At 43.4% G+C, this 13,500-nt stretch overlaps 2 protein-coding genes across 2 annotated transcripts; one reads left to right on the top strand and one right to left on the bottom strand.

The window, feature by feature from the left end:
- The first annotated feature begins 482 nt into the window (after window positions 1-482).
- Window positions 483-3,432, top strand: LOC6583806 (probable cytochrome P450 28c1). The gene is made up of 5 exons (XM_002009435.4): window positions 483-715; window positions 1,095-1,440; window positions 1,522-1,932; window positions 1,992-2,118; window positions 2,820-3,432. The coding sequence occupies exons 1-5, from the start codon at window positions 483-485 to the stop codon at window positions 3,254-3,256; spliced, it is 1,554 nt and encodes a 517-aa protein (XP_002009471.2). The 3' UTR covers window positions 3,257-3,432.
- A 1,743-nt stretch (window positions 3,433-5,175) lies between these two features.
- LOC6583805 (putative mediator of RNA polymerase II transcription subunit 12) lies at window positions 5,176-8,255 on the bottom strand. The gene is made up of 5 exons (XM_044008185.1): window positions 8,250-8,255; window positions 7,807-7,980; window positions 7,288-7,689; window positions 6,124-6,894; window positions 5,176-6,081 (listed from the first exon to the last, which is right to left on the bottom strand). Exons 1-5 carry the CDS (start codon window positions 8,253-8,255, stop codon window positions 5,176-5,178), a joined length of 2,259 nt encoding a protein of 752 aa, XP_043864120.1.
- Between the last annotated feature and the right edge of the window lie 5,245 nt (window positions 8,256-13,500).

Raw genomic sequence — 13,500 nt, 5'->3', positions numbered from 1 at the left:
AGCGAAAAGAGAAAATGAATATAACAAAACGAATGAAATCCTATTTGTTATTATAAATCACACTAAGGCATTCCGACTGCGTATCGATAGTAGTTCGAATTCAGAAATCGTCATTACTGGTAATATAATAGTAAATAATATTAGCTGTGGATGACTTTATCTATTATAGTCTAGTCTTTGAATTTGATTAAAAATTCGCAAAATTTTGTATATCGATAACAAATTGAATTGTTATTCATACTATAACGTATATAAATTAAAATATAAATATATATAAATTCCAAGATAATAATAGTAGACACGTGCTACACACACACACACACATTTAACAGTACATTTAGCATCTAATTTGATAATGAAAATGGTGCAATTTCGCAACGTCAATCAATCAAGAAAATTGTCGTGTGCTATTGCATAACGCAACGTAACGTCAGCCATTCACTGAAATGCTGGCTCCCATCCGAATGCAACTCGATTCTATTATGGAGTCAGTTGCCACTCAACGCTCGTCCGGACTCTCACCTGGCATGTTACACGCTCTGCTGCTAGCGCTCATCGCGCTGTTCCTCGCGCTGCTCGTGTTTCTCGCATGGAACTTTGGACACTGGCGCAGACGTGGAGTTTGGGAGCCGTATGCCCTGCCTCTGCTGGGATCTTTTCCCAACATGGTATGGCCGAGGCGACATTTTCTGAACGATATGCGTGATCTTTATATGTGAGTGGGGAATCAGATGGGAATAAGATGCGCATGTATTCTTTCCTCTTCCTCTTCCACGATTTCCTTTACCTTTTCTTCATCTTTCATATAACACACTCTTATCTACCTCTTTCCTTCTAACTTCCCCTTCAGCTTGCCCAAGTCCTCCTGGGCTCTCTCCAACTTCTCTCCTCTAGCTACCCCTTTTACATTTCCTGTTCCTCTTCTAGCTCCCTAACTCTTCCTGTCTCTTTACACCTCGTGTTCCACTTCCTCTTCCTCCTTCTTCCTCTAATAGTTCTCAATGAGGACTTTCTTTCCAGTTTTCTCTTCCTCTTCCTCTTCTTTTTTTTCTTCTTTCTCTTATATCTATCATTGGGGACTCTCTACATTATAGGCAGTATCGCTCGACGCACAGCTATGTGGGTGCCTATCTGCTGAGAGCACCAAAGTTGCTGTTGCTGGAGCCGAAGCTGATCAACGAGGTGTTCGTGAGTGCTTTCCGATGCTTCGAAAACAACGATGCCTCGCGCATGGTGGACACACGGAAGGATCCGTTCATCGCGTGCAATCCCTTTGTGCTGGACGGCGACGAGTGGCGGCAGCAGCGCGGCATTTTCTCGCCCCTATTGACCAGCGGGCGCATACGCAACGCCTACAGCAATATGCAGCGGATCTGCGGCCAGCTCTGCGACTACATCGATGAGCAGTCGAGGAGCGGTCAGCCCTTCGATGGCTCAGATGTGAGTCCTCAATATTACTCACTGTGAAATTTGTAAATCTCTTTTTGGCTAGTTAGTTTCATTATATCTGTATTGCTCCAGCTGGGATTACGTTTTACCAGCGAGAATCTCTTAGACTGCGTCTTAGGCATCGAGGCACGCAGCTTTACGGATAGCCGCTTGCCCGTGGCGCAGCACAATAAGGAGATGTCGGAGGAGAATTACCGCCTGGCTCTGTCGGGTGCTCTGAACGGACTCTTTCCCCGGCTGCCGCGCTGCCTCAGGCCCAAGATCGTGCCGCCCTCTTATGAGCGCTTCTTTGGCGACCTGGTGCGGCAGTCCTTCCATCTAAGGCGTTGCCGGCGACAGGAGCGCAACGATTTCATCAACCATCTGCTGGACATGCAGCGGCAGCATCAGCTCACCGAAGAGCAGCTCACCTCCCATGCCATGACTTTCATGTTCGATGGCCTGGACACCACCTCCTCGACCATCGCCCACTGCCTGCTCTTGGTGAATTGCCTTAGCTGCAGTAACTACTTTCGGCTAATATAAGACTTGTCTGTGTACAGCTCGGCAGGTATCCGGAGTGCCAGCAGCAACTCTGGCTGGAGCTGGACAAGGCCACGCCCAAAGATCAGCTGCTGCCCCATTTTGAGTTGCTCAGTGAGCTGCCCTATTTGAGTGCCTGCCTAAATGGTGAGTTCAATGAGTAGCTACATATGTGGATGATCCAATAGTAAACTACAATACCTTTCAACAGCTTTACTCATACAGTCGAGTCCCGATAATGGCAAGGGGATCCGATTTTTTTCCGATTTGCAAAGAAATTTAAATTAGATTGATTTTGTTCATGGAGATAGAATTTTTTCGATTTATCACGATTTTAGATGTATCGGGGTACATTTATTGAGACTCGACTGAATAATGCATATATTTACTCATATATCTGATTGGGGCATATGTATTTATGATGGGAACCATTCTATAATATCTGTCCTTCCCTTTCTCTCGGGTTTTCTATTTCTCTCTCTCTCTCTCTCTCTCTCTGCTCCTTCCGTTGTTTCCCGTCCCTCTCTCCTGTTTTCTTTCTCTCCCCCTGCCTCAGTGCCTCTAATTTTTCCTTCTTCCTCCCTCTCTCTCTTTCCCTCTATGTTTCCCCTCTCTCCCTCTTTCTTACTAACTCTAATTTATATTAATTTTTTCCTCTCTCGCTCTCTCTGCTCACTCTCTCTCTCCCACTCTTTGCCTGCCTCTGTCTTTCGCTCTCTTTTTTCACTCTTTCGCTCGCCTGTCTTTCTTCTCCTGCAATTCTCTTCTATATACATGGTATATGCATATATTCTCCACTTTATTCATATAGTTTTTACCAATTCTTCTCTATCTGACATTTTATATAGAGACACTGCGCATCTATCCAGCTGGCGGCTGGGCGTCGAAGACCTGCACCGAGCCCTACACCTTCCATGGCAGCCACCATCGTAGTCCACTGCAAATGTTGCCAGGCGACAATGTAATGATACCCATCTATGGCCTACATCACGATCCCAACTATTATCCAGAGCCTCAACAATTTCGACCCGAACGCTTTCTAAATGGCGGTCTTAAGCGTTTCCAGCAGCTGGGCGTCTTTCTCGGCTTTGGCAATGGACCGCGTCAGTGCGTGGGCATACGCCTGGGCCTCACCCAAACCAAAGCCGCGCTAGCCGCCATAGTTAAGCGGTACGAGGTGCTCGTCAATGTACGTACCCTTGATGGCATCGAGCTAGATCCGTACATCTTTGTGGGTGCCCACAAGGGCGGCATTTGGCTGGACTTTAAGGCACGTTCTGTTTGAGAGCAAACTATGGATGCGGCATTGGAGTGGAACGTGATGAGCTCAGTGATGCCCTGTAATATTTATTCGATCTACTGAAGCTGTAAGAGAAATGGTAATCCATTTTATATAAAGCTAGATAAGATAAGAAGTAGGTAATAAGGGCAATTGTTGAACTCAAATAAACATTTATAAATAAATTAAAAAAAAAAAAAATAGTAAATTGGTATAGTCGAATCATAAAAGAATTTCGATTTTGTTTCATCCAAGTCATACTAGTGTAAAGTAAATAGATGTTTAGCCGAAGATCTAAAGTAGATCTGTTAGCAATTCCAAAAGCAAAAAGCTTAAAAAAAAAAATCCCACACATAAAAATGTAGAGTCTCTTCGGCTTTTGCATCTCCAGAGATCAATGAGTGTAAATAGAAAGAAAGGGAAAATAAATGAAATGAACAAACAAGAGGCAAAATATTTGAGAAATAGACAAATAAACCCATCACCCGATGACATTGGCCCATTGACTGGGCACTCGGAACTGGGTGTAGCCCAGTTGTGAGAGAGTGTGTGTGTGTGTGTGTCACCTAGTTATGTCACACGGCAGCCGATGCTGATAGCCGTTGAGCAATTAAGTCAAGCAGAAAGAGAGCGAGACACCACAGCGGCGATGGGAGAGTGCGACACTGATCAATCAGCAGTTGTAAGACTGCGCTTTGATTGAGCTCTAAGTATGATTTGATTGGTATTTGTTCGACTTTTCCATTGTTGGGCTCGCGTTTGTGGGTTTTTCATTCAATTTTCGTAGCCCAACAAAGCGTCGCGTCAACTATTCAATTTGCATATGCCGGACTGGGACTTTCTCTAACCACGGTTGCTAAGCCGCTGTTGTGTTAGCTAATTTACCGATAAATATTTAAGGTGTACAAATCGAAATCACATAAAATGCGGCGAAGGTCAGCAATGCGCATCTTAAGTTGGCTTGATTGGAATACCCGTGAAGTCAGTTAAAAAAGGTCCAAAGCTGGGACGCTATCTGTGATTACCGGACGGTGACTCGATCGTTCAATCCGTATGTTACTCAATCATTGCCCCCGAAAGCCAATCAATTAGTCTGCCAGTGGGTCAGTCAGCCAGGGAATTAGTCAGCCGATTCAGCAGTCGAGCAATCGGCCAGAATATCAATCAATCTGAAATAGGTCAATCCGCGAGAATGTCAGTCAGCCAAGAGTAAATCAATCAGTGAAGAATCAGTGAGCCAGTCTATTCAATCAATTCGTCAATAACCAAAAAGTTTGTGGACCCAAAACTCAATCAATCAATCGAGAAGTCAGTGAGTCTGTCTGCTCAATCAGTCAGAAAGAAATGCAACTAGAAGTCAATCAATCAATCGGTGAGCACGATCAATCAAAATTGACCAGAAGTCAATCAATCTTGAGAGATACTGAGGTCAGTATGCCACTCAGGCAGTCAGTCAATTAGTCCGTTTTTCAATTTAACAGTCAATCAATCAGTCCATTTTTAAGTCAGACACTTCAATCAATCAGTCAATTTTTAAGTCAGCCTATGATTCAATCAGTTCAATGAATCAGTCAATTTTTAAGTCAGCCTATGATTCAATCAGTTCAATCAATTAGTCAATCCATCAAGCAGTCTGCTTTGATTCACTTCTTCAAATTCCTCAAATATCGATAAATATCGATAAGATAAAACAGCAATTTATGTACATAAGTAAATTTATTAGTTAACAATTCGTTAAACTGGATTCGAAAAAAAAAATAGAAATTAGATTGAGAAATGAAACTTGCGCGCGTTTTGAACAGCGCGCGAGCCAGCAACAAATTCGATACGCTTTGATGAAATTAAACTAATCAGTGCTACGAGTCTGTGTGTTGATATATATGTGTGTATGTGTGTGTGTGTGTGTGTGTGTGGGTGTGTGGGACTCAGTGCCTGGAGACAGGCAGCAGGCGCAGCGGTCGCGTTTGACGCACAATTCGCTCGCGTGGCCTTGCCACAGTTGGTGGCAAATAGCCGCGAGGCGCCACCGCTGGCAACTGTTGCTGTTGCTGTGGCTGTGGCTGTTGCTGTTGCTGGCGATACTCCTGCTGGTCGTCGTAGATCTTGACCGTCTGCACATGGGTCTCCACATTGTTGGCATCCTGGCTAATCACCTTGACAATGTGATGATGGCCGCGCGGCTGTTCGCTGCTGGTGCCCAGGATCTTGATGGTCTTCACGCCAGCAGCATCTAAGGTTTCCAGCACCTTGAATGTGCGCACCTCATGCGGCTTGACGATCTGCACGGTGCGCACTCGGGAGCTGCCACGGCCAACGGGCGCGGCGGCAGCGACGGCAACATTGACGGCCAATTGCATTTCGCGCGGCATGAACTTTTGCAGCGATTGCTGTGCCTGCAGATTCAGCGCGGGGCGTGGCAGTGGCAGAGGCAGTGGCTGCTGCTGCTGCTGCTGATACTGCTGATGTTGCTGATGTTGCTGATGTTGCTGGCGTCGGGCGTGAAAGATGTGGTGGTGGTGTTGGTGGTACTGCGTGGGCAGCGCAGTGCGTGCGTAGGACATGGCAGGGGCATAGAAACGCGGACGCTTCGATTGCTCACGGTACATTGGCGCCACCTCAACGAATTGTTGCTGCTGCACATGCTGCTGCTGCACTTGTTGCTGCTGCACACGTTGCTGCAGTTGCAGCTGCAGCTGCTGCTGTTGCTGGGCCTGTGGCTGGCCGTAGCGCGCATACGGCTGCACGGTATTCATATAGCTCCTCAGCGCATGAATGTGTGTGTGCTGTGTGGGCGGTGCGGACAGTGGTGCGGCCACCACAGTGGGTGCCGGCTGATAGGCAGCAGGAGCAGCAGCAGTTGCTGTTGTCCTTACCTGTTGCTGCTGCTGTTGCTTGGGCACGCCATAAATAATGTTGGAACCAGCTGAACGTTGTTGCTGTTGCAATTGAAATTGTTGTTGCTGTTGTTGCTGCTGCTGTTGCAGTTGAAATTGCTGCTGCTGCTGTTGCTGCTGCTGCTGCTTAAGCAATTTGGTTTGCGTTTGCAGACTGTGCAGCTCAGCAATGGCAGCCTCAAAGTTCTCGGGCTTGGTAAAGTCGTAGCCCTCAGGCAGAGCACCAGGATGGCTGAGTTGCTGTGACTGTGACAGTTGCTGTTGCTGTTGCACCTGCAATTGTTGTTGCTGCTGCAGCGGCTGCTGTTGCTGCTGTTGTTGCTGCTGCTGCTGCTGCTGCTGTGGCACCTGATAAACGATGTTCGTTTGCTGTGCTTGCGCATGCGTCTGTGACTTGACTGCATCGTAGCTGGGCGGCAGGTAGCCTGGCGTGCGATACTCACCAACTGTTGCTGGCTGCACGGCTGGCAGCTGGGGTTGCTCAATAATCTGATCCAAAGGCAGCTGGTCGGGATTGCTGAAATCGTAGCCAGGTGGCAAGTAGCCAGGAGCATTATAAGCAGCTGCTGGTGCGGCTGCCTGAGGCAGCGTTGCTTGTGGCACAGGCTGAGGCAGTTGCTGAGGCAGTTGCTGGGGCAGTTGCTGGGGCAGTTGCTGGGGCAGTTGCTGTGGTGCTAGAATCTGTTGCTGTTGCTGGGAAACTGATTGGGGATTCGTAAAGTCGTAGCCAGGTGGCAGATAGCCAGAAGCCTGATAATTTGATTGAAGCGAATTGCCGCTAACAATGTTGCTGCTGCTGCTGCTGCTAGCTATGTTGTTGCTGCTAGCTATGTTGCTGCTGCTACTGCTGTCAATGCTGTTGCTGTTGGGTGGCAAATAAGCTGGTGCGTGATAGACCTGTTGCTGCTGTGGAAGCTGTTGCAACTGCTGTTGCTGCTGTTGCAATTGTTGCTGCTGTGGGTAGCTGACAATGGAAGCAGCTGTTGCTGTTGCTGTTGCTGTGGCTGTTGTCGTTGTTGTTGTGGTGGGCGGCAGATAATCATTGGCACTATAGACGGGCTTGGCGACCAGCTGTGTTTGTTGCTGTTGCACCAACTGTTGCTGCTCCTGCTGCTGCTGCTGATCTAAGCTGCTGGCAGTGGGTGGCAGATAGTCAGGCGCCTGATAGCCAGTGGCTGGCTCCGCGAATACCTGTGGTGCAGCAGCGTTCAAGGTGGTGGCAACTGGCGATTGATATGCCTGCTGCTGTTGCTGCTGCTGCAGTTGCAGGTTGGGCGTGGCAACAGTCGGCGGCAAATAGGCTGGCGTGCTATAGGCCACAGCTGGCTGAGGCGCCTGCTTGCGCTGGAAGTCATGCTGATAGTTGGATGGAAAAGGCACCGGAACAGACGCAGGCTGAACCACGGGCTGCACCACTGGCTGAGCCACTGGCTGCACCACTGGCTGTGCCGCTGGCAAGGGCTGCGCCTGCACTTGGCGCTCATCGCCAAAGCTCAGAAATGAAACATCCAAATTGTCATCGTTACCAGCGACAACATGTTGCTGCTGCTGCGGCTGCAACTGCTGCTGCTGCGGCTGTGGCTGCAACTGCTGCTGCTGTGGCTGCAACTGCTGCGGCTGCGCCTGCTGGTGTATGTGTATCTCCTCGTGGCTGGTCTGTGCGGGCGGCAAGTAGGCGTGGCTCTTGCCCTGATAGTGATTGTGCACCTCAAAGATCTGATAGCGCGAATTGCCGTAGCTGCTCTCCTCGAAGCGATTCGCTTGCTTCAGCCCCAAATCCGCGGCGCTTAGGCCGCATAGCGAGCAGGCGAGTAGCACCAATAGAGCGCCAATTATCTTTAAAGATCACAACAGAAACAGAAACAAAAAAATTGAGCACATTAAAAAAAAAAACCAACCAATTGGATAATATAGTAAATTATTTATAAATAAACACAATTTAGTCCTTTTTTTTTTTTTTTTTTTTTTTTTGTTTTGTTTGCTCTCAATGAGTTTTTCATTTGAGTTTTTGGCACTTTGAGTTTTGATTTTTGGCACTTGCACTTGCTGTTGTAGCTAATTATAGCAACTGTTGCTGCTGCTGCTGTTGTAGCTCCTGCACTTACATTCATCTTCACGTTGGTCGTGCTTAAGCCCTCGATGTCCAACCGTTCAATGATGGCCCAGCTTGACCCGGCCACGCGTTTTATACAAGGGCGCGCATTAGTTCAGCATTTGCTACAATCTCCATTGACAGTGGCTGTGCGTGCGAGCAGCGCCAGTGTGTGCATGTGTGTGCCACTGTGTGTGTGTGTGTGTGTGTGCGAGTGTGTGTGCGTGTGTCGCTTTAGTGCCATCCCAGTGCCATGGCCCAAACAGTTGCGCTGGCCTTTCATTAATTCAAACGGCGCCTGCGCAACATTTTTGGCAGCTGCGTTTCAAGTTTTATCTTTATCAGCCTCCGTCTCACTCTCTCTCACTCTCACTTTCTATCCGCGTCCCGCTCACACGCTCTCGCTCTCTCCATGTGGCGAGCTTCAAATGCAAATTGTTTATTGAGTTATTACAAATATTTCATTCGTAATGCCCAGAAACTCGACACTATGCCAATTCCGCGGATCTATGCCGTCTGCGGATGTTGTTTTATTAATGCCTACAACAGCAGCAACAGCAACAACAGCAACAGCAGCAACAGCAGCAACAACAGCAACAGCAGCAATAAGTTATGCCCAGGTTCTCTCTTTGGGTGTTGGAGTTGCATCATCATTTAACTAATTATAATTAATGTAACTCCAGTTTTCATTTATCAAATATCAATTTTCATGGCAATTTCTTAGCATATCAGTGAGATGGGGTTGTCCTTCATGGAATGGGAAATCGATATATAATCGAAAGTTGTTTTTTAAGCTCCTGATATGGTAAATTGATCATTATTACATGTTATCGATAATACATTCCACAGAGAAAAGGTATTGAGTGGATCTCGTAGAGCTCAGGCAGCAATCGATGCTTGGCAAACCTATCGCTATGTTATCGTTTCATGAGCCAGATTTTAGAAAGTCAAAGCGAAAGTAAGGTAGCTCTGCAATAGAGAAATGGAAATGGAATGGAATAAGCAAACGTTGATTTTACAATTAACGATAAATATTGTTATCGATAATGAGTTCGATATTGAGATGTATCAAGTGATTTTTTGATATGATCGCTGGTTGAGCTAGCATTTCGTTAGACCGTCGATAAATATCATTAATGCACGTTATCGATAACACTTTCGCTATCGATGTTTACCTATGCTATCGATTTATAAGCACGCAGTCAAGAGAATGGGTCAATCATTTGTATTATCAATTATTATCGTCCCAATAGATATTTGCTATAGTATTGATAACTTAAGATCTTACTAGCCAATATATTGAAAGTTATCGATAGATTTGATCATATGTGTAATATGGGTAACAAACTGTACAGATTAAATAATAAATGACTTAAGACTAACTAATTTTTAAAATAGATGTACTTCGAATGGATGGCAAACAGCTTAAGAATTATTCGACATTATTTTACAGGGTATTCCACTACATAGGTTAGTCTTTGGCTAAGTAAACATCCACATGCATATGGCTCATCCACTCCGATTGCGTCTTTCGAAAATATTTGCTAAAGTTTTCTGTCATTGCCCAATAATGGCGAAAAAATTATTATATCATTAGCAGCAATAAGGGTTTGGCTGACGGCGTGAGGCTGGATGAGTGGATCGAACAGAAACGGAGAGTCATAGTAGTCAGCTCTTAATGCCAGCCCATTAATTATGTGCTAATAAACGTGTCGGCTCATTAGGGAAGTGATATCGATGCAAACGGGTCTATCTACCTATCGACGATAGCCATAGCGATAGCCATCGACCATAGCCATATCTATAGCGCGGGCTGGGTGCGCCCTCTGTGCCCTCTGGGCCACACACTCTTCAGTCCATCGCATATAAATATTAATGAAGAAGCTTCATATGTCATGCATTTGGCACAGCCCCAAGCCCGGGCCTAGACCCGGGCCCGTGCATTATCTAATAGATCATAAATAGGCAGTCGTAGCAGCAGCAGCAGCAGCAGCATCATCAGTAATAATTTAATTAATTTTAATTAATATTCATTTTTTGGACATCTCTACCAATCATTAATCGGCTGTTCAAATAAATAAATACAAATTATACAAGTTTTCTAAATATTTTATGTAAAACTTTCATTGAGTTTTCCCAGCTCAGACGAGTTTAGAGTCAAAAATTGCGTACGATCCATATTTATATAGAACCTAAAGCTATTGACAATGAAATTCTCAAAATATATAATGGGCTATGGGAGGCGTGGCAGGCTCTATAAGTGATACTACTGATCAGCGGAACGAGTTGAGACGAGCTAGTCGTAAATCTTCAGATATATCAGCATGTAACAAAATTTTTAGTATATAATTGTGGGTACAATTGAATTAACACAGTATTAATGAGAACAAACGAGTATTGCTAAAATGTGAAATGATTGAAATGAATTGCATTTAATTAAATATAATTGAAAAGCCTTTAGACAACGTTAAATAGCTGTGAGTTCTTCAACGACTTTTAATCCTCTATCTACGTTCTACTCAAATTCTTTCATCTCGTATGAGGATTGTCATGCTATGAGGGCTATGTAAGCTGGATATTACACTGTATGCAATTTTCATATGGATACATATATGAATCTATTACTAAATAGCCAAGTTTTTCGGGTTCAATTTGTGCTAGAGATATACCTCGAAGTGACCCAACGAAGCATACGAAATTTGAAAACAAGTTTTTTTTAACTTAGGATTTTTGAGCGTATTTGATTATTATGCAACTGGACATCCTTTTTTTTTTTTTTTTTTTTTTTTTTTAAATATAAGATTTTTATACTGAAGATAAAGCTAAATTTTGGGCTTATATAGGTACACCTATTTAGACATTTACTACTCGACTGAGCTTGATTTTATAATTTTACATAGGGAAATATCTACTGAGAGAAACATTTTAATAATGAATATTTACAAAGCTAAAAAAGCAAATGTTCAAAAGTCGTTTGTGGTTTAAAAAAAAATATTTAATGTTTTTATTTACTATCCATACTTGAAGTTATTAAGTGCAATACAATTTGTTTACCTACAGATTTTGAGTTAGTTTCGAAGGTCAACATATGCACTTGGATCATTCAGGCATAAACATAGTAATAACCAACGCCTCCTGAACTGTGGGAGCACAAAGAGGAATTCATGACCATCCCCAATGTTAAACAATTGAGTATAGAAAACTTAGCTAAAACACTTCTGCCCAGTGCTTCAATTACACGCCGTGGGAAACTATGGTAATGCACATAAATGAAATATTATAAATGAATTGGAAACAAATGGAATTTTCAAATCATCACAAAGCGATGCATGCATCTCCATTTTAATCTCAATACGACTGAGACGATCGATTTAGCATGCCATAGCAGGAGGCCTTTCAAATATATGATATACTATATGTTCAATCGTCCATATATATCCATAATACATATAATATGTAAGTTATGCCATCTCTCACTAGTGCTCTAGATATAAATTTAGTTGTATTCAATAATATAAAGTAGTTTATAGTCAACTGAATAATATAGCTCCAACAGGTCTTAACTAGCCTCGTCTGTATATAATCTGAGTCATGTAAGCTCAACTAGTTGGGTTCTGCCCTGGAATCTCTCACTAGAGAGTCTAACCTCTTTAGGTAGTCTAACATATATAATGTATGTACTATGATATGTGATATGATAATATTATATATATAAATTATATATATAGTTGATTCCCAAACGATTTGCATTTAACCCGAGCTGAATTCAATTCGAGCTATTTCCAGACTAGCTTTTGTGATAAAAAGTTAACTCTGTGTCAAAAGTTTATTATCAATCTCTCTCTCTATATATATATATATATATATAGTTATATATGTATATACGTATATAACTAACATTCACTCATTCACTCAAAGGTGTGTCCAGTATATGCCATGCCATGCCATGCCATACGGATGAGCTTGCAATTATTTGGCCAATCTCAGTCAGATACGTCAATGCTTGACTAACTAACTAATTTAAACTGGTTGGCGCTTGGAAACCAGATCAAATTTCATTCATCTCGTGTATGCTTTGAGGACTGTATGCTGTGTGAATATTGAAAAGAGATCACGATACGGAAGGGGACTTTACATGGAAAGATACAGACACAGATTCACACACTCATTATGGTATCAATTTGTTGGCCACTTTCACTTTTCATTTCCGAATGCGTCTTCAATGTCAATCAATGGGCCAAACATCCAAATATTTTTCCAGCCAACCGCATGGACGGATGTCTTCCTCTTTCAGTTTGGCCCCATTCCGGTGTGCGTCACTTTCCCAGCGATTAACCTTGGCCCACGGCTCGTTATGGCCAGAAATGTGTTAAACAAATTATTTGTTTATCTATCGCTTGACGACTGTTGTTGATCTTTTTATTGGCAGTGGCATTGTGGTTATTGGCCAACTGCATTGATGGCATTCTATAGAAAACGTGGCCTCAGATCGCTGTCAATAAATTAATTTCAACTCTTTTTCAATCATTACAAATATGGATTACTAATATGCTCAGAGAGTTGCTGTCCCAACCCCCCCGTCGATTTGCATATGCTGGGCTATTTATCAATATCTAAGTGCCTTCGGTGTTAATGCCATCCGACATAACCGTGTAGTAGCTATTGTCTCTTCGGGTATTACAGCCCAATCCCAGACCCAACAATGAGGTAGCAACGGCAACACGCTTAAAACAATCGCCAAGACTTGCTTCAGCCAGCAAAAAACAAAAACACTTTCCATAGTCTTTTGTGATGAACACAATAACTAAAAACATAACAACAAATAAAGCCCACAAAAACAAAGACAAAGACAAAGCAAAGCAAACAAAATAAATATGTAAACACAATAATAATATACAAAGAAGAAGGAAAGGAAAAAACTGAATTTCCAACGAGGGGCAATCTTTCGATTTGCCAAGAGTTCGCATTGACTGACTAATGGATTGATTGAGTAACTGATATTTTTGATTGATTGATTGAAAATTTGATCTACTGATTGACGGAGTGACTGCTTGATTGATCGTCTAAATTATTAGATTGATTGATTGATTGACGATGATTAAGTAACAGATTGCTAACAGATTGACTTTTGCTGGCTGAATGAATGATTGATTAGGTGATTCTCTCATTTATTGACTGACTGAGTGACTGATTGACTGATTGACTATGTTGATTTATCGTCTGGTTCATTGATTGTCTTAATTATAGATTTGATTGATTGACAG

Source organism: Drosophila mojavensis, unplaced genomic scaffold, assembly GCF_018153725.1.
Source record: "Drosophila mojavensis isolate 15081-1352.22 unplaced genomic scaffold, ASM1815372v1 contig_136, whole genome shotgun sequence".
Taxonomy (NCBI): Eukaryota; Metazoa; Arthropoda; class Insecta; order Diptera; family Drosophilidae; genus Drosophila; species Drosophila mojavensis.
This window is presented reverse-complemented; position numbering and strand designations above follow the sequence as displayed.

Bases quoted from the DNA above. Each gene is read 5' to 3' on its own strand.
- LOC6583805 (XM_044008185.1), bottom strand. The intron at 6,895-7,287 runs CCCACTGCCAGC...TCAAATTATCAG, and splicing joins AGGCGCCTGACTATCTGCCA to GCTTCTGGCTATCTGCCACC. The intron at 6,082-6,123 runs GTAAGGACAACA...GCTGCCTATCAG, and splicing joins AGCAACAGCAGCAGCAACAG to CCGGCACCCACTGTGGTGGC.
- LOC6583806 (XM_002009435.4), top strand. From the start codon at position 483: ATGGAGTCAGTTGCCACTCAACGCTCGTCCGGACTCTCACCTGGCATG. The intron at 1,933-1,991 runs GTGAATTGCCTT...GTCTGTGTACAG, and splicing joins TCGCCCACTGCCTGCTCTTG to CTCGGCAGGTATCCGGAGTG. The intron at 2,119-2,819 runs GTGAGTTCAATG...CATTTTATATAG, and splicing joins TTTGAGTGCCTGCCTAAATG to AGACACTGCGCATCTATCCA.